Source organism: Podarcis melisellensis, assembly GCF_964234715.1.
Source record: "Podarcis melisellensis genome assembly, chromosome: 1".
NCBI classification, from domain to species: domain Eukaryota; kingdom Metazoa; phylum Chordata; class Lepidosauria; order Squamata; family Lacertidae; genus Podarcis; species Podarcis melisellensis.
This window is the reverse complement of record NC_138528.1, coordinates 19,479,225-19,504,481: the sequence shown is the minus strand read 5'-3', so window position 1 is coordinate 19,504,481 and position 25,257 is coordinate 19,479,225. Positions and strand designations below refer to the sequence as shown.

General features: G+C 39.7%; 3 protein-coding genes across 5 annotated transcripts in view; all 3 read left to right on the top strand.

Moving 5' to 3' along the window:
* Positions 1-24,242, top strand: part of LOC309378999 (uncharacterized protein) — a gene marked incomplete at its 5' end in the record, with an annotated part of 437,816 nt that extends 413,574 nt beyond the window's left edge. The window contains one exon of the mRNA XM_081927754.1: positions 24,128-24,242. The remainder of the gene's footprint in view (positions 1-24,127) is intronic.
* AK7 (adenylate kinase 7) lies at positions 128-25,257 on the top strand. Of its 3 annotated transcripts, none has more exons than XM_081911275.1 (18): positions 128-288; positions 2,571-2,756; positions 3,798-3,906; positions 4,911-5,005; positions 5,367-5,477; positions 6,196-6,279; positions 8,320-8,408; positions 9,892-9,982; positions 11,757-11,834; positions 13,175-13,324; positions 14,221-14,349; positions 17,798-17,948; positions 18,186-18,314; positions 20,054-20,122; positions 20,325-20,522; positions 21,432-21,652; positions 23,163-23,321; positions 25,114-25,257. In XM_081911275.1, exons 1-18 carry the CDS (start codon positions 184-186, stop codon positions 25,150-25,152), a joined length of 2,193 nt encoding a protein of 730 aa, XP_081767401.1. In that variant the 5' UTR covers positions 128-183; the 3' UTR covers positions 25,153-25,257. The 3 variants fall into 3 exon arrangements, with proteins under 3 accessions (XP_081767401.1, XP_081767402.1, XP_081767403.1); XM_081911276.1 differs by lacking the exon at positions 128-288 and adding an exon at positions 1,376-2,208; XM_081911277.1 differs by lacking the exon at positions 128-288 and adding an exon at positions 2,237-2,457.
* On the top strand, positions 14,357-17,789 carry LOC309372594 (uncharacterized protein). The gene has a single exon (XM_081916299.1). It carries the CDS (start codon positions 16,245-16,247, stop codon positions 16,527-16,529), a length of 285 nt encoding a protein of 94 aa, XP_081772425.1. The 5' UTR covers positions 14,357-16,244; the 3' UTR covers positions 16,530-17,789.

Here is a 25,257-nt window from a genome sequence, read left to right as displayed (position 1 = left end):
TTTTCATATTATTCCATTGGCCACGCCCCCTCTCCTCGAGGAGGAAGCCACGCCCAGTTTCCCCCTCTCCGTCGTCCGCGTTCTGTTTTCTCCCCAAGGCTCCGCCTCTTCCTCCTCCTCCCTTTCCCGGCGCGCGCGCCCTGGTTGCCTAGCAACTCCTGCGCTTCCCTCTCAACCGCAGCCATGTCGGAGGAAGAGGAGGCGGTGGCGGAGGCGGAGGAGATTATTCGGAGCCAGAGGATCTTCCTGAACCACTTGGACACCTACGGCGGCAGCAACATGGGGAGGGTGAGGGCCGGAGGCGGATAGTCGCAGAGCGTCAGTGGGTTGATGCGGCCCGGTAGCCAGGGCCGCCTCACCCAGGAGGGAAGCCGAGGCACCCGCTTCGGGCGTGCAGGACCCACGGGGGTAGCAGGTTCTCAGCAGTTCCTGATGTAGCTCTTTATTCCCCACCCTCTTTCCCTCATATATATATTCACTCACCCCCTCCTTCTTAATGTTTCAATGTTGTATTTTAATCTTGTTTTTTTAAATTGTATTTTTTTCCAAAAAAAATTTTATTGGTTTTCACAACATAAACAAACACATAAGACAAACAAATATAAATCATAGCCTTTTTGAAAATTACACTTATTAACGTTGTTAAGTGACTTCCTCGCTTCCCCTTGTTTGAATTTCGTTGCATATCCTTTTAACGGTTTTCCACATCACAGTTCTTATAAAATTTAACTTAAACATTAACAACCTTAGATCTTCACATTATAAAATTAAACATATTAATTCATCACTTAACATAAATAAAATCCTAAGCCAATGTAAGTATCTGCAAGCTGTTTTCAGTTAATTTAACTTAACATATTTAACTAAGTAATCATTAAATTTAATCCACTTCGTCTGCTCGCGGACTCTTCCAGTTAGGTCGGCTAGCTCTGAAAAATCCATCATCTTCATCTGCCATTCTTCTATTGTGTTTTTTAAATTGTATTTTAATCAACTTGTTTTTATTATTGGTTGTTAGCCGCCCTGAGCCCGGTCTTGGCTGGGGAGGGCGGGGTATAAATAAATTATTATTATTATTATTATTATTATTCTTCCCTGGAAGGGTACCCTTTTGTGGTTTGCCTCAGGTGTCAAAATGTCTTGGGGCCAGCCCTGCCAGTGGCCCACCTAGTCAATCACCCTGTTCTCGCAGTGGCCAACATAGGTGCCAACTCCCTGGGTGCTCAAGCATCCACGAAATTCCCCGGGGCCAGGCACCCACACATTTCGGTTCTTGCACGCTGCATGCACCCACAGCCCCCGGGGCACCCGTGGTTGTGGGGCCAAGTTGGCTCTCGCCACTTGTGGTTTCCAGCAGCTGGTATTCAGAGGCATTGGGGATTGTACTCCAACTACTACACTGTGGGGTGGGCAAGGTTGAGAAGGGCTGATCTGATGTGTGAAGAAACTACTTTTTATCTTTTAATATTTCCTCCCCTCCACACACACAAAAAAGGAACCTGTGTGTGTTTTCCAACTGCTTTGGGGGAGGTAAGAAAAAGTGAAAGTGAGGTGTTACGCCTGGTCGTTTAAAATAAAACGCAACACACGTGAAACATGTTGGTTCGTAAAAGAAAGGGGGTGGAAAGATCCCAAAGCCTACAGCTGGAGAACATGAAATTGTGTGTGCAGGTTGGCGGTTTGAATCTGCACAATGGGGTGAGCTCCTGTTGCTCTGTCCCAGCTTCTGCCTACCTAGCAGTTCGAAAGTATGCCAGTGGAAGTAGATAAATAGGTATTGCTGCGGCGGGAAGGTAACAGTGTTCCCGTGCGCTCTGGTTTCCGTCACAGTGTTTTGTTGTGCCAGAAGCAGTTTAGTCATGGTGGCCACATGATCCGGAAAGCTGTCTGTGGACAAAAGCCGGCTCCCTCAGCCTGAAAGTGAGATGAGTGCCGCAACCCCTTAGTCCCCTTTGACTGGATTTAACCGCCCAGGGGTCCTTTACCTTTTAGTCCTGTTAATGAAAGTATTGTCCCGCTGTGGATGTTGGAGTTTCAAAATAAAATGTCTATCGTCAGAGTGACTTTAAAGGTTATTTAAAATATATACATTTATTACATTTCTGTCCCAGCCTTCATTCTTCTACGGAGCTTCTGGCAACTTTCATGATTCTTCTCCCTTCCCTAATTTTGCCCTCACAGCCATCTTATGAGGAAGGTTGGACAGAGGTATAAGCAATGGTTTATTGTTTCCAGAATGTGTCACAATGAGCTTTGGGTTTGTGTGCTCCCATTTTCCCCTGCTTCATATGCATGGTAAGGAAACTGAAGCTCTGTTCATCATTTAACAAGCTAAACTTTGATTTGCACTGTATTTGGACACAGCAAGAAGGATTCAGGTTCTCTCTTCTTACACGTGAAGGGGGAGTGGACAAGCCCATAGCTCACGGCGGCATGTTGTCTTAGCAACACACCATGGTATCTTGTTATGTCGAAATGAGCACAATTATGAAAGAGAAAACTGATTACCATATCGCTATGAATGGAATTCTCTCACACTATCTCACTGGTCATTTCTTGTATACTTCAAGTATCTAGCGAGCTGTACTGTTGGAGCCTCTCTGGAAGAAGTAGCAGAGGAAGAGGAAGAAGAAGATGAAGGTAGATCAGCTGTTGAAATTTCACCTCTGAAACCAAAGGAAGGAATATACCAAGTAGTGGGAACTCTTTCACAGGAGACTAGTACAAAACCAGATTTTGCTGTGGAAGCATATGGAGTGAGTATTACACTTCTTTAATTTACTAAAATACTTGTGGATATAGGTGGTCACCTTTATCAAACGGCAGGAAAAAAAATCAATAAATCAAAAGAAGGTAGTATAATGTATAGCCACATAAACATTTGATAATGCTAATTCTGTAAAACCTAAAAGCTACAGTCTACAGTAGCTAAAGTTTGTCAGGGCTAACCAATGAGACTTAAGGTAGTTATCATGACTGAGAGCCTGGCTTTGACATCTGCCATGTGAGAGCAGCCTGAGTCTACCTTTTGAGAATTCCAAACATGGTTAAGCCAGTAGTCAGAACACTAGAGTGGATCACAATCTTTCACACTGTAAAAGAAGAACCCTCAGCCACCTTCAGCTATATCCATTGCTTCGCCCTGCTTATCTCTCTCCCTCTTTATTCACTGCTTAAGTTTACCCAGTCAGTGCAATATCCAAGTGCCAGCAGTCAGGAAAGTTAGATGGGATGAAATGGCAATGGAGATAAAAGCCACAATGATCTAATAAGAAATTAATTTTTTGATGGAATATATATTCTGGAGGGAGTAAAAGCAGGCCCTAATTATACTGTAAGGTCCCTTCAGGATCCTCCTGGAGTGAAAGGTAGTTATAAACCAACCCAGCAGTTCAAAAGCATGCCAGTACAAGTAGATAAATAGGTATCGCTGCAGTGGGAAGGTAAACGGTTTCCATCCACTCTGGTTTCCATCATGATGTTCCATTGTGCCAGAAGTGATTTAGTCTGTGAACAAATGCCAGCTCCCTTGGCCTGAAGCAAGATGAGTGCTGCACCCCATAGTCGCCTTTGACTGAACTTAACTGTCCAGGTCAGGGGTCCTTTACCTTTACCTTTTTAATAAATCAAATAAACAAAAATCCTCATCACCCCAACCACAGCTTCCACTCTGTTAAAATTGTTACAGGATAAAAAATAGAGGATTTTCTTCTTCTTTAAAAAGAAGGATTGATTGCTAAAAGTTATTACTCAATACAGGGAAATAATTCCTCCTTATAGCTTTTGTTTGTTTTCAGACATCTTCTCGAGAAGAGCTGCTAGCTCGCCTGTTAGAGTGTGACATTATTATTTATAACATCACTGAAGATGTAAAACAGATTGAGGAAGCAGTCTGGGCAGCTACTGGTTAGTACAATTTGTTCTTACTCTGAAATGGGTATGGCACATTCATCAACTTTGGGAAGTGAAGCAGTAGATCTAGTGTGATTCAGCAGACTGAGACTTCAGATAGGCCCTACCTGAGTTCAAATCCTTCAGCCTTGAACTTACCAGGTGGTATTGGGGACATCTCAGTTTCTTATCCTCTTGTTAGAAGAGCATAGTTCGGCTTAGCTCACACATACAATTTTAATCATGCATGTTGGGTGAATGTTCACCCAAATGGCTGTGCTGGTTTAAGTGGTGTGGTCAAGTTGAACAGGTGCACAATATCTGAATTTGAAATTAGATGATTTGCCTATTTCTGATGCAGTTTATGCCCATCTCTGTGGCCTAATCCAAAAGACTCTGCTGGGGATTACTGTGTATATCCCAGCAACCAAGGTGTAGAGCCCTGGAAAACATGGGCAATTGCCATTGGATGGGAAATGGCTGTGTGTGGACTAATCTCAGACTAAACCATTCCAAATGGCTGATCTGTGCTAACACTGAACTTCTTACAGGGCCACATGTATATAATCTTATTAGCTGAATCATAGGAGGAATCCTGTACATAGCTTCCATTTGCACATTTGGTTTTTATTCATTTTATTTTATTTTTTCGTAAAAATTATATACGCTTGATTGTAAAAAAAACCCTTAAAGTGGTTTACAAAGCAGGTTACTCATTTAGATAGCGATCCACATGCTGAACCATCTAGCTGGATCGAAATTGTGTGTAAAAGCTCAATGTCTCCCATTCTGAGTCTCCTCCACCCACAGACTTCTGAAATATCTTTGGATACATGACAATAGATTGCTGTCAGGGGTGAAAGTGAGAAGTCTTGATATGTGTGTGCAAGTCTTTGTACAGCATTGTACAGCATTTGTGGAAAGAAAACATTTTGCCTGCAGAACATTGTCATAAAATGTAAGTAGAGGATTTTTTAAAAAACATTCATTAACATATACACTATAATGTAATTACACAGCAATACAAGCGGAATCATCAAAGTTTGAGAAGCAGAAAGTGTTCATTCTGCTTTCAACAATAATGACCTGGGCAAGAAGCAAACCTCTTGATCCGGTGAGTGGTAGAAAAAGTCAAGAAACCTCTGACATTTATTGACCTCAGCAGGTAAACCTGCACTTGAATTATTTGCCTTCCATAAATTTTAGTTACAGAATATATGGTGCAGGCTCATTTCTCAAACCTGCCTAGCACTGTTCCATTTGAACTGCATTTCCATTTTTTTTTATAGTTTCTAGCACAAGAAGCAGGGATTAATTCTTACTATTCCATACAATGACTCTTCAATTAACTAATATTAGGAATGCAATTATTTACTTTAAAAAATCATTTTGCTTTGTCAAAATAAAAATTGAATGATACCAAAGGATACAGTTTTAGAAATCTTTATTTTTTCTGTTTACTCCTCTCCACCCAGGAAGATCCAGAAATACCTTTCACTGAAGAAGACTATCGTCGAAGAAAACCCCATCCTAATTTTATAGAACACACTAATGCTGAAAAAACTATTACCAAACTTGGCAAAATCGTAAGTGTTAATGGAAAATAAATTATATATGGTTTTTAAAAAGAAAGATGGAGAGTGTATCTACACTATAAATTTATATAAATTTTGTAATGGATTCTGAGACTTGGAGGGGGGCACCAGCCAGTTTCTGAACACCACATTCCAAATTATCTCCCTCTCTGTATAAGGAAAGGAGGCAGAATACCTAATCCTTGGCACCTAATCCTATGACCTGCAGTGTTAACAGTGGACTATTGCATGGTGGCCGAGCAGTTGTAACCTAGGTTTGTTGGCATCTGTCTGTCTTGAGAGACAATGGAGTATGCCCCAGGGATGAAGTGAAACCGCTGTGTTAGCACTGAAGTTACCTTTCTGGGGCGCAAGCCTTTGCAGTGTTTATGGAGGTCCTGGGCTGCCCAGACGTCAAGCCCCACCCCACCCCCGGCCTCACTGATGTGGACCAAAGGAAAGCAGAGCAATATTTTGACACCAGCTTGGTTGCAGGAGTTGCTGGAAGGAGGCGTACAAGATGCTTTCCAATCGCCTTAGTAACTCCATTCCAGATTTGTGTAGAGTTTACTCCTTTGCCTTTTCTTATGCTATTTGTCATCTTGGACTTGTTGCGGAAGAGCTGGGTGTACATGGTTTAAATAAATAAGAAAGTGAATAACTTGCCTTAAATTAGGTTTGTAAAATGTTTTTCATTTTTTAAAACAATAACTTTTACTCTTATCAACAGGCGAAAAGCAAATTTAATACGTATGTTGTTGCTTCTGGTGTTCAATATGGAGCTGAAGAAAAGCTTTTACACTACTTCTTTAAGGTAGATATATTTCAAGGTAATTTGGATGATAGTTAATATTGCAGGACTTGTCAAAAAGTGGATTCAATACATTCTTAAATCTGTGAGCATGCGGAAAGATGTCCTCTATTGGAATTAGATGCTAGACTAGATAGATGTTTGATTTGATCCAGAAAAATTGTTCCTATGTAGTAAAATGAAATGGCATTAGGTCTTTACAAGTTTAGCAGAGGGTTTACTTCTGGTTCAGAAAACCATGCACTGATATGAGAATTCCTTAAAATATAACTAGCAGGGTGCAGACTTCCAGCTGCCTGGACACCAGTGTTGAGCATATTGCATGTGGAAGAAAGAAAAGCAACTAGGAACTGTGGTTTACCCCTCATAGATCTACAATTCCCAGCACTCATAACAAACCACAGTTCCCAGGATGCTGGGGTGAGGGAATGTGCTTTAAATGTGTGGTGTATATGCAGCCACAGTGTTCTCCCCTCTGTGTAACAGATGAAGGAACAGCATAAGAACTGAAATGGTTGAGCTGTAGATTTCAGCTTTTCCTGATTGCGCTACTGGGTGCATTAAGGCTGTTCTCCAGCTTACTTATCAGTCACTAAAGAAGGCACCGTCAGCCTAGGAAGAAGTAAAGGTAGACATGGAAATATGGAAAGAGATAAGAGGGAGAGGAGAATGTTGTGGCAAGCACTGTGTTTGAGTTGGGAAATTTAAATGAGTTGCTGTATGGAATCTATGCTATTCTCATTGAGCATTTTAAATTTGCAGTTCTTACTGTGTTCCTCTATCAGCAAATCTGATCTAGACCACCACTATTACATATATTCCAGTTCTTATATAGGAATAGTCCCTATTTTGTCTTTCAAGGGGACTTTTGAGGAACGCCTTTTAAGAACGTCTTTAACTTGAGTTATTGGAATTGCCATTCTCAGAGATTTGGGTGCTAAGAGTGCCCCAAGAGTGTCCTATTTTCTTCTTTGAAATATTGGAGGTGTGCTGCTATTCCTAGTTTCTGAATGGAGGACTGCAATGGAGCACATGGGAGACTTGCCCTATGCCGCACAATAACTCCATGGTAGAGGCAGAACTTGTACCCATGTCTCACAAGTTGACTTTCTATGGCCAAATATGGTATGGCCTTAATCTGCCTCCTTTAAAATATACAATTTGGCAGGTGTGGAAAAACACTAAACAGCATCAGAATGCTAAGTTACAATTTAATGAAGGAGCAATGAGTAGCCCTAAGCAAGGCCAGGGCTCCAGCAGGAGCCATTACTGATTTCCCCCTTTAAAATATTCTGACCTAATGCTTCAAGCACTACTGGGCACCTGAGTCTAGCTGCCATTGTAATTTTCTACAGTGCCCTTAAGTGACACTATACCAGAGGCACTGGAGGAATTATAATGGCAGCTAGACTCAAATAATTGGACTACTGCTGTCACTACCAGGGCTTAGCAATTGAGGAAGGGGTCCATCAGGGCCCCCTCAAACTGGGCTTTAGGAGTTTTGCAAAAGAATTTGTTCAGTGTTAATTAGCATATGTGTTCTGCGTCCTAAAAATGCAGTGAAATATGCAGTCTCTTGTGTTGGTGAAGATGCATCCATGGTGACAGGTCACAGGAACATGTGCTTTTTCATTAGGCACCAAGTTGAACTCTTTCTATATACCTGTTGTTTTTGTCCATGGAGTTTTCCTGGCAGGGATACTGGAGGGCTTGCCTCTTCCTGCTCCATGTGGATCACGTTTAGTCAAAACTCTCCACTATGACATGTCTGTCTTGGGTGGCCCTGCACAGCATAGCTCATAGCTTCTCTGAGTTATTCAAGCCCCTTTGCCACAACAAGGCAGTTACCCATGAACTCTTTCACCTTCGTTTGCATTTTCTTTTGCAAGTATGTGAAAACTTGCAAAGCTGTAGAACTCAGATCCTATAAAACATGTTGTTAATTTGACTCCTCTGGCTGATGAGGTAGCAACTGGAGTGAGTGATTCCTCATTCACATATACTAAGTTACCAACTTAGGATACTCTGCAATTATTTTTCCAGTTATCTTGGCTTGGTGAGACTCCGGCAATACCAATTTTTGGAGATGGACGAAATGCTATTCCAACCATTCACATTGTTGATTTAGCAGCGTAAGTATACTTCTTAGCCATGCCTCACTTCAGGGTTAGAATCATAGTATCATAGAGTTGGAAGGGACCCAAGGGTTGTCTGGTCCAACCCCCTGCAAAGCAGGAATCTCAGCTTCCATCTTCTTCCCTAATGAGAATCAGTGTTACCCAAAGGTATGCCTATCTGTTCAGGTTCCAGGAAAGATGACTTTTAAAAATTGATTTCCTTTTTTGAGACATCCTAAAAAGGAATCATGCCTAATATTGTAAAATAAACTAATACTTCATTGTCCTTAGCAAGAGGCAAACTTTCATGAACTGTATTAGTACCTTTCTCATTTTATGTTTTTAATAATAAGTTCATGGAGGCTTCCATATACCTAGTCAGTCCCTTGGCCCCTTTAGTCAATATTGTCAACGACTTTCCAGGGTTTCATGCAGGAGTTTTCCCCAGCCCTACCTGGAGATAATAGGTCTTGAATCAGGGGCCTTTTGCCTGAAAAAAGCATGTACACCATTGATCTATGGCTCTTCCATACACATATAATAGTTGCAGTTAGTTACTATGAAGCAAGATAAATTTATTAAAAATGAGACAGAAGCCATTACAGTGGTACCTCTAGTTACGAACTTAATTCGTTCCGGTGGTCTGTTCTTAACCTGAAACTGTTCTTAACTAGAGGTGTGCTTTTGCTAATGGGGGCTTTTGCTGCCGCTGCCCCACTAGCACAGGATTTCCATTCTCATCCTGGGGCAAAGTTCTCAACTTGAGGTAACTCTTCCAGGTTAGCGGAGTTTGTAACCTGAGGCGTTATTTATTAAATTTGTATACCACCCTTCATCTGAAGATTTTGGGGTGGTTCACAGCATAAAAATACAAGATAGAAACATGAAATATATAATAAAAACAAAACAATACTCCGCCTCCAGCTGCTATCTAACTACACCTACATCCACTGATTTTTGTTCCTTCCACATAATTTGTATTTTAAGTCTCCTGCCTTACATTTTGAGGAGGGCTTGGGGAAATACCTTTTTACATTTGTGCTCCCTCCAAGTCCTTTGCAGCAGAGTCCAACCAGATCCTTGGCAAACCTTCCATTTAAAAGGGTTGAGCCATCCTTATATTCCAGCTGCATGGGTATGTCTCAGCCGTGACATGTGAGGGACATCTTCATTTAATGCCAGCTAGTTTAGATTGACTGGGTTGGATCCAAAATGCCCTTCTGCAAATTGCATGAGTCATTCCGTTCACAGAATGGCGGCGAAGGCTTTCAGAAATTTAAGGGAAAGGCAACCTTTGCCAACTTTTTTCTCCACTAGCCCCCTCCCATGCTAACTCTCTGGAGCAGATATTTAGGTAGCTGCAGAAGAAAGGAGGCATCATATAAACTTGTCTCCCTGAGTTTGAAGACTTAGAGTATTTCTATTCTGTATATTTATTCTATATTAATGTTAAAGATCGAGTGACTGACAACTGTATCTTTTGTTTCCTCCCCTGCAGAGTGTTACAGAATATAGCAGATCATAGGCCAAGAACACATTACCTTATTGCAGTGGACGAATCAATACAAACTTTTAGTGAAATAGTAAAGGTAAAGCAGTTTAAGACTTTTGACTGTCATGTGTCTCTCTGTTATTCTTTCTTAAAGACTTTGAACCTCTGCAACAAACCTTGAGGACTGCAGTCCTAAATCAGAGACAGGAAACCTTTTTCATTGGCAGGGAACCTTTTTCAAACTGAAAGCCACATGCCCTTATGACCTACCTTCCAGGAACAACTGCTTGCCAATATGTGGCATATAGTATATATTGAAGGAAGAACAGTTCTCACATCTACACTATCTGATTGTCCCCTTAACCTAGGGCTGCGACATATTTAGCAAATACATCCCTAGTCCTTGATCAGTCTGTACGCATAGGATTGAGTGGTGGGTCGTGTCCAGCCACATTAAGGCTAATCTGCTGTGGATGCATAACAAAATTTGGCTGAGCCCTGTAGTCCTGGAGTTAAACACTGATCGCTAGAATATGTGTAACACCTTCATTATGTTATGAATTACTCGATTAACTAACGGTCTGTGATCAGTGTCAGGGAACTGCCATCGGAGCTAGAGGCCAAGGGAAGGCTCCGGAGGGATGCCAGAGAGGGTGCCAGTAGGGAGAGAGGCAGCCCATCTGCTGGGGAAGGAAATCAGCATAACACAAGTGGAGAAGGGGGGCAGATGGGGTCATCGGAGAGGAGGCTCCAGGACTCATCGCCGGAGACCAGCGGGGAGAGCACAGGGACTCCACTGCCCACACCCTCCCTGCGCAGAAGACGTCCGTGCAGGGAGAGTAGGAGGAGACTTGGCATCAAAGAACTTCTTTGCTGGAAGAAGTTCAAGAAACGCCCACTGACGGATTCTGCCAGCGATTGAGACAGCCACGGGTGAAAGGCTGTCCAGACAGAAAGGGTTCAACCAGGCAACCTAGCCAGGAGTGGCAGCAACTTACGCACGAGCAACCCCTAGAACCATTACAATGAGCACCAAGCTTCCCAAGCTATATTGAAATAATTCCTAAAAGCAGTTTTATATGAAAAATAATTATTTGCAGGTCAATATTTGTGGGCAGTGAATACTCCTTATACAAAACTGTCAGAGAAGGGCTGTTGGAGATTATTCTAAAAAATGTTTCGCATAGGCCTTTGTAATATAAAGTTGACATGGAGTGGAATCTGAAAGGGAGGGGAAAGGAAAACTGAAGGTGGGTGAACAGTGTTTTCCTGTGCTTTGGCAGGTTCATGTAGCAGAGTGAAAGGAGTGTACATTTTTCCTTTTTCTGTGGTTTGTTTATTATGTTTATGATTATTATGTTTATTATTATTATTAAAAAAACAGTTGTACCTCCCATTGATGACCTTGGAGCCCTGATGTTAGAGAAGATCCACCTGCAAACTCTTCTGCAGCCTCCCATAAGATGCATTCAAAGTTAAATTTCTGCTTCATGTGGGCCTCTCTCCACCTACAGAAAAGGAGCTCCAATGGATCCTCTTGCCCCCTTAGGGACAAAGCATTGCAGCATTGCTGAATAGGAAAAATGTGTTAACTGCAAAGCAGGTGGCTCAGTCCACTATGACAGCTTCCAAAATTTGCAGCAATTTTGTACAAAGGAATACAATGTGGTGTTGCAGGGATAGTTCTGAACAAATATTAATTTTTGGTGTACTGTGCTTTTTTTGTTGGCACCTCACTACTTGATAATTGGTTCTTATTGTTATGGCCTTATGGCTTAAAACAATTAATAAACTATTTTTATTCTTCTTTCTGTATGTGTGATATTTATTACTGCTGCATTTAAAACTTACCCAGTATTTTTCTTTAACAGTGCATCAGCAGAAATGTTGGTCCAGGAAAAACACAGAAGGTGCCAAGAGAAAATGCTTTCCTAAACAAAGATTTAACGGTATTTGTTTAATCTTCCAATATTTTCTGCCAGAGAAGATAACAGCACTCTTTAATGCTAATGGATTAAAGAACCCTGACATGACTTTAGTGGTGACTGCCTTGTACTGCTTTTTTTTTTTTTTACGGGGAGGGGTTTACAGGACTGGGTTAGGATTGGGAGTCACAGCAACTGCTAGTTACAGTTTTAAAAAGATGTATGCAGTGCCAAATTATAAGTTTAAAATCAGGTCAGTAGTCAAGCTTTTTAATCAACAGGGAGAGTGAGAAAGAGAAGAAGTGGACTTACTGGAGAGAATGTGGGAGTCAAAATAAATGAATGGCTTTCATACTTTATGAGCTTATTTTTCGGTCCAGTTAAAGGTCTTTTTTAAAATTTACATTGTAAAGCCTTATAGAATCTGGGCCCCGATTATTTCAAGCAGCACCTTCCCACGTATTCTAGGTTTTATTCTCTTGTGAGGTTGGATTATCATCTACCAAGGACAGGGCCTTCTCAGATGTGGGCATGGAGATATGCTCACACTTGAGAAGCTCATCTAACTTTTCCCCTGATTGTGTTTTGGAAACACCTTAAAACATATTTGTGGTGTTTCAATGATTTTATGTGCACTGCCGTGATATTGTTCTTATGAGTTGGTGATGTAGAAATACTCTTATTTAGAAATACTCGTAAATAAGTATTCTGCCAAGCAGTTCAAAACTGAGATTTTCTATTTCTCTTAATGTGTATTTTACTATTTTTAATTAGTTTCACAATTGTGGTGTTATACTTTGTATTGTTTTCATCATGCTGTGTTGAAAAGAAGAATGGAAGAAATTTAAAGACTATCTGCAAAAACATTGTAAAATATTTGAATGTTAAAGTGATGCAGGATAGTGAGACAATGTGGCATTAGTGACAAAGCTGAAAGAAATGTGCAAATATGTTTTATGAACAACAAGTAAAGAAACATAGTTAAATTAATCAAATGATGGGGGATTAGAAGAGAAGTGGATAGCAGTGGGAATGGTTAATTTAAAAGAAATTATGAAATATTAAAATTAGTCAAAATAGAGGAAGAATTTGCTGAAACTAAATTGGAAATTTGAATACAGGAAAGGGAGATGTGAGGAAGTCAGGAAAGTAAGCTATATGAAATTAAGATCTGAACGTATATATTTTTGTTCGGTTTAGGTGTTTTTTATTGTTTATTGTTTGTTGTTGTGTTTGTGTTGTTTCGTTTGTTATTATAAATTTGTTGAAACTTTAATAATTTTTTTTTAAAAAAAATGAAAAGTCATTCGTAAATACTGTTAATAAGAGTGCATCATTATAACAAATGATTGCATTTTCTTTAGCAAGAACAGTTGGATGAATTACTTGTAAACTTGCGAATGGAAGCTGTATATTTGAAGGAGAATTTCAACATTAAGTGGGTTGCTCAAGCAGGAATAGTGGAGCATATTGATCAAGTAGTGAAGGAATACAAGCAAAGTCGAGGCTTACTGGTAAATGAATAATATTTTATGTTATTTTATAATCCATAGGTGGTGCAATATATGCTTTTACAAGAGGAAACATGAACTTTTCGAGGAAACCATAGTATTTATTTTTTGGAGGGACGTGGATGGCACTGCGGTCTAAGCCACCAAGCCTCTTGGGTCTGCCAGTTGTTAGGTTGGCAGCTCAAATCTGCACGACGGGGTGAGCTCCCGTTGCTTTGTCCTAATTCCTGCCAACCTAGCAGTTTGAAAGCATACCAGCTTGAGTGGATAAATAGGTACCACTGTGGCGGGATGTTAAACAACGTTTCTGTGCGCTCTGGCAATCGTCATGACCCAGAAAAGCTGTCTGCGGACAAACGCTGGCTTCCTTGGCCAGAAAGTGGAGATGAGTGCCACACCCTTAGTCAAATTCTACTGGACTTAACCATCCAGGGTTCCTTTACCTTTACTATTTATTTATATATTGTAAGATGTTGCTAGCAGGGAGTAAGTTTCATTGGACTCAGTAGGGCTTACTGAGCAGAGTGGCTATTTCCTTTCATTAAAATCGGGGGTGGGGGGGGGAGAGATACTTTGTGCCACGTCTGAGGCTAATGTAGTGCTGTTGATGGAAGGGAGGGTGGTTGTAGTCAAGGAGGATAAGGTACAACTTATTGTCCCCTTTCCCTGTGCTTTAACCATTCCTCCGCCATATCTCCGCTTGTGGAACAACAACACCAGCATTGTTTTCCATCAACAATTCCACTGGCATATTTGTTGTGGTGGCACTATATATTCCGTTTCACCATCTGGCCATATTTGAGTATAAGGTTGTACCCTTTGCCATTCGTTTAACTTCTGGCCATGGGATGCAAAGACTAGCTATTATAATAAACACATTTCCATGTCTTCTCTTTCAGCCCGTCAAGATTTGTATTCTTGGCCCTCCTGGGGTAGGAAAAACTTCCATTGCAGAAGAACTGTGTAAACACTACAAGGTGCACCATATTAAAATAAAAGATGTGATTGCTAAAGCCATAGAAAATTTGGTAAGCAGGTCACTGTTTCATTGGAAATATACTGAAAAGTTGTTAGGAAAATGTGGGCAGAAGACATAATTACCATTGGATGCAGTTAAAAATAAGTTGTTTACGGTTCATTACATAGCTCCAGATTGTGCATTTTATCTTTCTTGTTCTGATGCTTGATATAATCTCTTCCTCCAGTAAATGACTCATTGGTATTCTGCTGCACTATTTCAGTAGAAATATTAGAATATTTACAGACCTATTGTCAAATAATGAATTTCACTATAGTGCCATTCTTAGCCTTATCGATACAAGGATTGTAGATTTAAGATAATATATTGATCCAATTTCAGATAGCTTATAGACATTTATGAACATGGTCTACCAAAAGTTAACTTAGTTGTGCTGAAACAGGCTTCATTTTCACTTGATTCTGTCATCAATTTCCAACTTAGGCTGTAACCCTTTGCAAACTTACCAAGAGTAGTTGAGTTTAGTGAGATGTGCTTTTGAGTATAACATATGGATGATGGTGCTGTTATTGGACTGGGAAACTCCTCCTTTCTGCCTTGCCCCCTAGGGCATATCAAAGAAAGAAAGTTTGGGACATTGTGGACCCACTCGCAGTGACCCCACCCCAAGGAGCGAAAGCCTAGTTTAAAATTGGCCACAACTTTACTGATTACAGGTGTAACTAGGCTTTAGCTTAGATACTGGGTGCATCTTCCTTCTCAGCCTCCTGATGGAGGGCTGGTGCTTGACAGGGTCAAGCCTGAGATTATAGGTTCTCGACAAGACATAGGTTCACCGGGATGGCCCTCCCAAGCCGCTGCAGGAGCAGACTGCATTTGAATAAGAAAGATGAAGTAAGATTGAAGTGGAATAAAAAAACAAAAATGCAAAGGGGATTTTTTTAAAAAAAATAATTTGCCAAGAACAACCAACAAGGATGTCAGTTCAATGAAAAGGAGAAGGAATATCAAATTAAAGAAATTATTTCTTGTGCTACTGCATTATTTTTAATACATGGCAAGTGTCATAACAAAGACATGTCCAGATTGCAGATCTACTTAAAGGGTAATTCCATATGGCTATTCAGTATTCATGGATTATATTCATTCAGTCATCATTAACTGGAAAGCTGATGCTCCAGTGAAAATGTGTATGAAGATCTTGTCACAATGCATTAAAATGATGTGGAAAGACATTATCTATTTATTATTTAAAAGCATTTAAACTGCTTAATATTTAAAAATCTCTTCAGTGGTATTTAAAAATACAACATCAAAACAATTAAACAGTATCATAAAAACAGAAACAAACAGTAAAACAATATTATAAAAACAAGAATTAAGTAATAACAGGTTCTAGTCTTAACGGATCAGGGAAAGGATTTGATAGATTTCTTCATATGTTAATGCAAATCTACCTAATTTTCAAGTTTACAGATCTTCCTTAATTAAAACAAATCTTTTTCAACCAATAAACAGACCAAAACACAGCTATTCCTCAAAACTCATACTTCTCCAACTAAATAATGCATATAAACATGTATATTGGAGGAACGTGCAGAAAAAGGTAAATATTAGGTGAAATGCACACAAAAATAGAGACGAATTTTCATGCAGACCTTTTTAAGGAATCACAGACTGAACTAAGAACTGAGTTAAGCCCACTGGCTCCATCCCAAGCCATCTTTGCATTATTCTGCCTTGCTTGCTCCGGCTCTCTGAGTTTTTTGTTTTTTCCTCTTCCCACCAAACCCCTTTTCTTCCTCCTCTTGCTCCCCAGGTGCGCACTGGTGGACCTGTACATTGCTGGGGTCTTTATTTTTGTATTTTAGCTCTATTTTACATAGATATAGAGAGATATATCCCCGCACCCTGAAATATGCCTGTGCAACTCCCAAGCCAGCCATGTCTGACGCTGCTGTGGATATCAGCTCTGAGATCTCCACCAAGGACTTGAAAGAGGAGAAGGAAATCGTGGAAGAGCCAGAAAATGGCAGAGATGCCCCTGAGAACGAGGGAAATGGGGACCAGAAAGCAGACAATGAAGTAGATGAGGAAGAAGAAGTTGGCGAGGACGAGGAAGAAGGTGAAGAAGAAGATGGCAATGAGGCTGAGGGACCCACAGGGAAGCGGGCAGCTGAGGATGATGACGGCGATCCCAAGAAGCAGAAAACCAATGGAAACGATTAGGAGGCAGAGTAAATTAAAAACACACACATTTTTTAAAAAAAAAAAACTTAAGAGGATTTTTTTAAAAAATGCTGGCATGACCAGTTCACCTTTGAAGCTCCTGTTGTAAAATGTCCCCTCCTCTTCCACTCCCTTTTTGCTGTGGTCACTTGTCATCAAGTAGAGGGGGGGCAGCCCTTCTCCCAATTCTGAGTGGAATGAAAGTGGGGAAAGGTCTCCACCTTCTTTACCCATTATGCCACTTTTGGGGGGAGGCAGGGTTGGTGGAGTGGAGAAGTTAAGGCACTGCCCCCCACCCTGCCTCTTCTCCGCACAGAAAACTTCAAGGCCCAGATTGCTTTCTTGAAAGTAACTTTGAAGGATAATTTGTTTGTATTTTTTTATTAACAATTTATGTTTTTGTATATATTGTGACAAGGTCAGTCATTTATAATGCGATCTCCGGTTGACCAAAGGGGTGGGGGGGAGCTTTGAAGTGTGGTGGGTTTTTTAAAAATCTATTTCTCTCTCTTCCTCTGTTCCTCAAAAACAAAACAAAAAACCGAATAGAAAAATTTGAAATATTTCCTGACTTTACTTGTGGTGTGACCATGTCCAAAACATTTATCTCAAAAGGAAAAGGGGGAAAAAACACAACCTTGTAAAAATAAAAATAAAAAACAGGAAAAAGTCGAGACTTTATTCTGAGCATTCTAGTAACTCTTTCTCTTCTGTGTATGTATTTTAGCTGTACCATAACTAGTGGGTTTGTATGAGATGGCAAGGTCAAAGATAAAAGGTCTTTCTTTCCTTTTTTTCTTTTCCTTTTTTGTTCTTTTGTCTGTAAAAAAATTTAGTTACGGTATTTATTTTGCCTGTTTGATGTATGTGTGAAAACAATTGTTCAACAATAACCTGGAATTTTATTTTGTTTCGTTGTTCTAACAGAAAAACAACAACCTAAGAACTGAGTTAAAGCCAGAACAATGAGAAACTGAGAGAAACTAGCATTGACAGATTTGCCCATTCCTATTTTTGTTTACAATAAGTTCTAGATTAATTCATTAACTCAAATACATAACCGAGTATAGAAACCATAAGCTAAAAAACCAATGCCATGCAGTGGGGTAGGAGGAAGGAGAAATCAAAGCTGGAGTCGCTGTAGAGTAACTTTGGCAGGTTTGCGGTTCCATTCAGAGTGGCTCAGCTTAGTTGCTGTCATTTTTGTGTAACTGAGGCAAAATTTGTCCAGAATTTGAGTGGCATTTTCTTTCCTATTACATCCCTAGGAGAAAATTGTTGCTCCTAAAGAGATAGTAGAGCCTGAAGTAGTGGAAGAGGAGGAAGAAGAGGAGGAAGAGGCAGAAGAAGAAGGGGAGAACATAGAAGAAGCCCAGGAGTTATTAGATTCAGTTAAAGAAAACATGGAGCAAAATGCAGGTGAATCTTGTTTGCGATGAAAAGATAGTCTAGTTATTTGCATGCAGCTTATGTGAAATGCATGTCTGCCTTCTGAATCTTGTTAAACCTAGTCCATGAGATTTCCAGTCCAATACTCATCATGACATACAGTGTCCTGTTAGTGAATTCGGGGAGAGGGGAGCAAAAAACAGAATGTCTCATGTCCCCAGTTATAAAAGATTATGCAAAATTAATAATGTTTCCCTGTAAAACTAGGTCGTCTGGATGATAGCTTTGTGGTTAGGTTCATGAAAGAAAAGCTAATGTCTATGCCTTGTAAGAACCAAGGATATGTTTTGGATGGGTTTCCAAAGACCTACGACTTGGCAAAGGATCTTTTTAATCGTAAGTAAGAGTCCTCTACTGTACTTGTCATTACTGTACATTGCACTATGTAACAAGTGCTAGTGGCCACATTTACAATAAAGTAGTTTTATCATAACTGTAGGACGTTAAACCACAGAGCCTAGGACTTGCTGATCAGAAGGTCGGCGGTTCAAATCCCCGCGACAGGGTGAGCTCCCGTTGCTTGGTCCCTGCTCCTGCCAACCTAGCAGTTCGAAAGCACGTCAAAGTGCAAGTAGATAAACAGGTACTACTCCAGCGGGAAGGTAAACAGTGTTTCTGTGCGCTGCTCTGGTTCGCCAGATGCAGCTTAGTCATGCTGTCCACATGATCCGGAAGCTGTACGCCGGCTCCCTCGGCCAATAAAGCGAGATGAGCAACCCCAGAGTCGGTCACGGCTGGACCTAATGGTCAGGGGCCCCTTTACCTTTATCATAACTGTGGAATTATGCTGAAACAAGTCTGTCCATGATTATAACGTGAAATATCTATTCTCCATTGATTATCACTAGTGTTGTTAAGTTACTAACAGCTCATATATGAGAGATACAAGGGTTAGGAAAATCCAGAAGATCAAGACGGACAACAAATTCTGCACTAAGGGCAACACTGGAAACACTGGAGAGTTTCAACTACGTTAATATCTTTTATTGTTTGCCTTTGTTTCCCTGTTCTCTAGGTTTAGTGTCGTAGCTTGCAAGTGGATTTAGAAATAATGATATCTGAAAATATAATGAAAAAGTGCAACTCTGGGGTGTGGAGCGTAAACAATTTAAGACTGTTTTGCTCTTCCCCCTCTCCTAAATTGATTATTTTGACTGTATCTTATACTGTGCTGCTGTTTTCCACTCTGAGATAAATTATGAAAAATAAATAAAAGATTATTCTTAGGGGCAGGAAGGGTGAGAACAAATAAGAGATGACGGAGATCTGTGAGTACATTTCCCATCTCATTAAATTTTGGCAAATACAGTCAATTCACAACTTACTGTACATCCTACAATTTCTTTGCCAAAATTTAAATAAGCAGGATAGTCAGTCATGGATCTCCCTCATCCTGTTCTGTTTTGCCCTCTGACAGAGATTTTCCCCCCAGAGATGTATTACAATACATTGAGGACACTATTGTGCCCTGTACACACAAACCCTAGTTGGGAGAATCTGCAGAGCCTCCTTGAGGATCTTGGGTGGTTGAGTGTCTGCTTGTATGGGGAAAATCAACAGATCAGACTTCATTTAAAATAAATATGGTAGCAAACTGGTTGAGAGATATCTGTAACTTGTGAAAATGCCATGGTTTGTGAAAATGCCATACATCATGGTTAGGTACAAAAATGTAAAGGAGAAGGTGGCGGAGCATGGAGGAAAGATCCTATGAGCCTGCAGGGTAGGATGTGGTTGGGGCATGGTTAGAGAACATAAGAGAAGAGTCCTGTCTCTGCTAACTGATACTAGACATTTTTAGTACAGTGGTACCTCAGGTTAAGAACTTAATTTGTTCTGGAGGTGCGTTCTTAACCTGAAACTGTTCTTAACCTGAGGTACCACTTTAGCTAATGGGGCCTCCCGCTGTCGCCACACAATTTCTGTTCTCATCATGAAGCAAAGTTCTTAACCTGAGGTACTATTTCTGGGTTAGCGGAGTCTGTAACCTGAAGCATCTGTAACCCGAGATACTACTGTAATCTTTAGTGTGCAAGTTTCTATTGATGACATCTTAACTGCATTTTTTTTTAAAGTTGAAGACGAGGAGGAAGAGGATGATCTAAAAGGCAAAATTCATCACTATGACAAAGTAATAATTTCTGGTAAGTTTGCTTTGCTTAAGGCCAAACTAGATGTGATCTGCCCTGGTTATATAAGAGGGTGGTTGAAAGTATCCCATTTTTAACAGCAAAAGAAGGTACACTGATTGAAAGTACAGCCCCCTTTCTGCAGCTTCTCTACCTCACTTAACTAACCGTGTGGTATTCTCAGAAAATTAATTCTCATATATGTTTTCCTCCACAGACTATGTAATTTCCTTGAATGCTTCGGATGAATTCCTGAAAAATCGAATCATGAATCTCCCTGAATCTGTTGTTGCTGGAACTCATTATGCTCAGGACCGGTACTTGAGATCCCTGAATCTTTTCAGGGAGTTAAACACAGAAGACGAAACTGTTCTCAACTATTTTGATGAAATAGAAATACATCCACAGTATATTGGTATAGTTGAAAGTGCATTTAACTTCTTAATCTCCCTTCCTTTCTCTTTGAGAACCCAGCTTCAAGGAACTACCAAGAGACGAGAGGCACCATAGCGCTCTCTCTCCTGAAATCCCCCACTGAAAAAGGGAGGGGGAAAATCTCTGCAAAGGTAGCTTCACTGAACCAAAGGGCAAAGTACTGCAACTAATAATCAGGGCAATTTTCTAACAACTCACACTGAAATCTATAGGAGCAATATTTATTTGAGATAGCAAAAAGAGCACCAATTCAAAGATCCTGTAACCCAATACAGATTTTTTTTTAAGATAAGTCAATAATTTTAGCACACACCAAGATAATAAAATAGTTCAGTTTAGGTAATACTTTTTGCTCTTAAACCAATCTTAAGGTAATAATAATAATAATAATAATAATAATAATAATAATAATTTATACACTGCCCTCCCCAGCCAAGGCCGGGCTCAGAGTGGCTTACAAGCAAAAATAAAAACAAGTTGAATGATTACAACTTAAAAACAAAATTAAAATACAACATTAAAACATTGAAACATTAAAATATTAAAATGTAGCCTCATCACAGGAACTTTCCAGAAACTAATCAGGAGATGGACCCTTATGACAGGCTCAACCGCAAGGTGTTTGTCTCTCATGGCTTAAGAATGCACAGTGACCCTGGGACTTCAGTACCCACCTCAAGATAAGGACTGTAAATCCCAAGGTGCTAGCAGTTACTCAGGGTCCCAAACAGCCTTAATTTGCCGAAAAAATGCCCAGCTTTAAATCATCACAACTCCAATTATTGTCATGTTTAAGATAATAACGTAGGACAACAATTTTAACTAAGTAAACTTGTGCCTGTGGTGTAACTAATAAGTTTCCTCACGTTTCTCTCTCCATACTTGAAAGATGTATCAAAGTTTGAAGGTCTGGAGAACAGAGTTATAGCAAAAGAAATCATCAAAACTATTGGCGAGCCTCGAAATTATGGTTTGACAGATGAAGAGCTGGAAGAATTTGAACGAAAGCAAGCTGAAGAGCGCCTTGCAAGAGAAGCTAAAGAAAAGGCTGATTTGGAACAAAAAGAAGCTGAGGAAAGGGCTCAAAAATTGGCAAACTGGGAAGAATGGGTAAGTAAATCCCAAATGCTTGATAATTCTAACATAAAGAGATTGCCCCCCCCCAACACACGCACTAAAAAATGATAACATGGCACACACAAATGCCTATTCACACATTGCAGGTGGGAAGAAAAGAGGAGAGGGAGAGAATTATTTACATGAGGCACTGCCTCTGCTTCTCTCATGTAACTTTACAGGCAAAGAGATACAGTAATAGATTACTGAAATATTTTAGATGGTTTTCTTCTGTGTATCTAGTACAGGGGTCTGCAACCTTTAAGACAAAAAGAGCCACTTGGACCCGTTTCCGAAGGGAAAAAAAACTGGGAGCCGCAAAACCATTGCGACATTTAAAACAAATATATCTCCGGAGCCGCGATCTGACAGCGGGCGGGAAGGTAACGTCGGGACGGTGCGCGACTAACGCACACACCGCCCCCATGCGACGTCACAGCCAGTACAGCGCCCGCCACAGTGGGGAGTGTCGGGGCGCACAATGCGCCTCCTCCCCTCGCTAGTATCTGCCCCGGAGCCGCGGCAAAGGTGTAAAAGAGCCACATGCAGCTGCAGATTGCAGACCCCAGATCTAGTAAATATACTCAAGAGCAGCATTGGCAACACAATGAATAGGCTGCACTGGGATTGCATAACTATATTGGTAGTTCCTATTTAAAGTTAATGCAGAAGTTTACTTTGAGATGAATCGGTTTGGTTTAAATAGCAGCCTCATATATAAGTATCCAATTCCTTCTCATGTACCCTTCAATTTTTGTTATAATTGATTGTATGTAAGTCACACTGGGAATGGCTGAATGGGGTATAAATGCTATAAATAAACTCTAAACTTCATGTCGCATTTCTGGAGCAAAAAGCTCAACACCCCACCCCACCCCCACCCCGGGATTAAAAAGTTCTCAATATTGTGTCTACTTACCACAGTCTATGGGGGTTTTTTTGTACACCATAGTACTTGGAATATATTTCCAAGTACTTAAAGTTTTAGATTAAGGTACGAATAAATAATAGCCGAATATGGGAAGGAACTATAGCTCAACGGTTGTGCATACAGAAGATATTACACACACAGCAAGTTCATATGCAGAACTCCATGCAAACTGTGTGTCCCATTTCATCACACATGAGGATTGATTTTTTTTTTTTTTTACGAAGAACACAGAATGCCACACACATGTGTGATTGCTACATGGAACAATCTGCTTACAGTTGGCATGGAATTTTCCACATGGAATGGCATTTGTGTAGAAAACATCACAGCAGACCTCAATCATTTGTTATTGTGTTAACATTTTCTTTGAGGCACGTGCATAATGGTTTAGGTATGCAGTGTTAAATTTCAGAAATGTGTATTTAGATCTATTTAGAATTTAAGAACTAAGAACCAGGAATACAAAATGGAATGCATTTCATAAAGTCAAATTTCCTGGACCTAAATTTGTTTTAGGTTTTGTATTCTGTCTTAGCATAACCTAAATATATATTTATCTCTGCATTTTTAAAGAATAAACGTTTGGAGGAAGTGAAGCGGCAAGAACAGGAGCTTCTGGAAGCTCAGTCCATTCCGTTGAGAAACTACTTAATGAAGCATGTCATGCCAACACTTATGCAAGGCTTGAATCACTGCTGCATGGTTAGGCCAGATGACCCTGTTGACTTTCTGGTAAGGAAATGCATTTTCCCAGTATTTGTCTGTCTATCTTTTTCAATTATAGTAAAAAAAAGTATGTCCCATTTTTTATTACATACTGTACTTGTGAATTCTAGACATGCTACATTGTTGTCATAAACCCAACAAAGATTTTTGTACTGTCCTGCCTTTATTCCATCAGTCACTGTGGGCAACCTACAATTTCACCAGTAAAACTCATTTGAAGCTCAAATAGTTGGATTTTGAAATTTGCTTCATTTGTTCAACTGTGAAAAATCAAACTGTCCACTACAGTTGATTCCAGGTTGCTTCTTTCTTCTTTTTTTGTCAATTTTTAAAATTAATTTTCACAAAATTATAAACAAAGAAATAAACAAAAATATAAACATAAATCATAACCCTGTTAAATTTACACTTAATAACATTGTTAAATGACTTCTTCACTTCCCCTTGGTTGAATTTCCATGCATATACTTTTAACGGCTTTCCAAATGATAATTCTTATAAACTTGACTCAGTCTATTAACATCCTTATATATTTTCAATTTGAAATTAAACATATTCAACATCACTTAACTTATATGAATTCCTAAGCCAGTCTGTTACCTGCAAGCTATTTCCAATTAATTTAACCTAACAAATTTAGTTAAAATCATAAATTTTTGTCCATTCTTCCTGATACTCCTCCTTCTTCTGGTCGCAGACTCTTCCAGTTAGGTTGGCTAGCTCCGAAAAGTCCATCATCTTCATCTGCCAATCTTCCACCGTTGGTAATTCTTGGGTTTTCCACTTTTTAGCTAGTATAAATCGAGCAGCAGTTGTGGCATACAAAAGCAATTTACCATCTTTCTTGGGCAATTCCAAACCTGTTATTCCAAGAAGAAAGGCCTCTGGTTTCTTTATAAATGTATATTTCAACATTTTTTTCAATTCATTATAAATCTTTTCCCAGAAATCTTTTACCTTGAGGCAGGTCCACCACATGTGATAAAAAGTTCCTTCCTTTTCTTTGCATTTCCAGCAGTTATGATATATCTTTGCTAATTTAACAAGAGTCAAATACCATCTGTACATCATTTTCATTATATTTTCCTTTAACATAGTACATGCAGTGAACTTTACCCCTTTCTTCCACAGTCTTTCCCAATCCTCAAACATTATACTATGTCCTACGTCTCTTGCCCAATCTATCATCACAGATTTAACTTGTTCATCTTTTGTATGCCACTCCAACAATAACTTCTACATTTTCGATAACTTTTTACCTTTATTATCCAACAACTCCGTCTCCAACTTGGATTTTTCAGAAGCAAAACAATTTTTCTTACCCATTTTATACAATTCATTAATTCTTTTTGGCTCACTCTCCAATCAGTTTTCTTTGCCCCCAGTAGCGCTGTCATATAGCCAAATCTAACTGGCTGCATAGTGTTGCAATATCATTCTAATTATGGGTTTTAGGTGAGGGGTAGTACTTCTGGTGAGGAACATGTCATGCTCCTTCTGGGGTAGTTTGTTGACATTATTATTATTATTATTATTATTATTATTATTATTATTATTATTATTATTTTGGTCCCAACCCTGCACTCCGCTCTGGCAAATTGAGTGGGTGAGACCAATAGTGAGTCCAGCGGTCAAGAAGCAGTGCACAGGAATGGAAAATGGTGAACAATCGCACAATTTTGGAGGATTTCAATAAATGTTAGTATAAGCCACTGTTCAGTGCTATATGTACGGAAACAAACCTATATTACGGTATTAAAAATTAGTAACTCTTTTTTTGTAAATTTTAAATCAACAGGCAGAATATCTCTTCAAGAATAATCCTGAATTTGACTAAGAAGTATACAACCTCATTGCACTATCAGGTGTAGTTTCAGATTATTATGTTTCCTCTTTATCACTGTAAAAGAATACTGGAATAAAAAGTTTCATGATTGTTCAA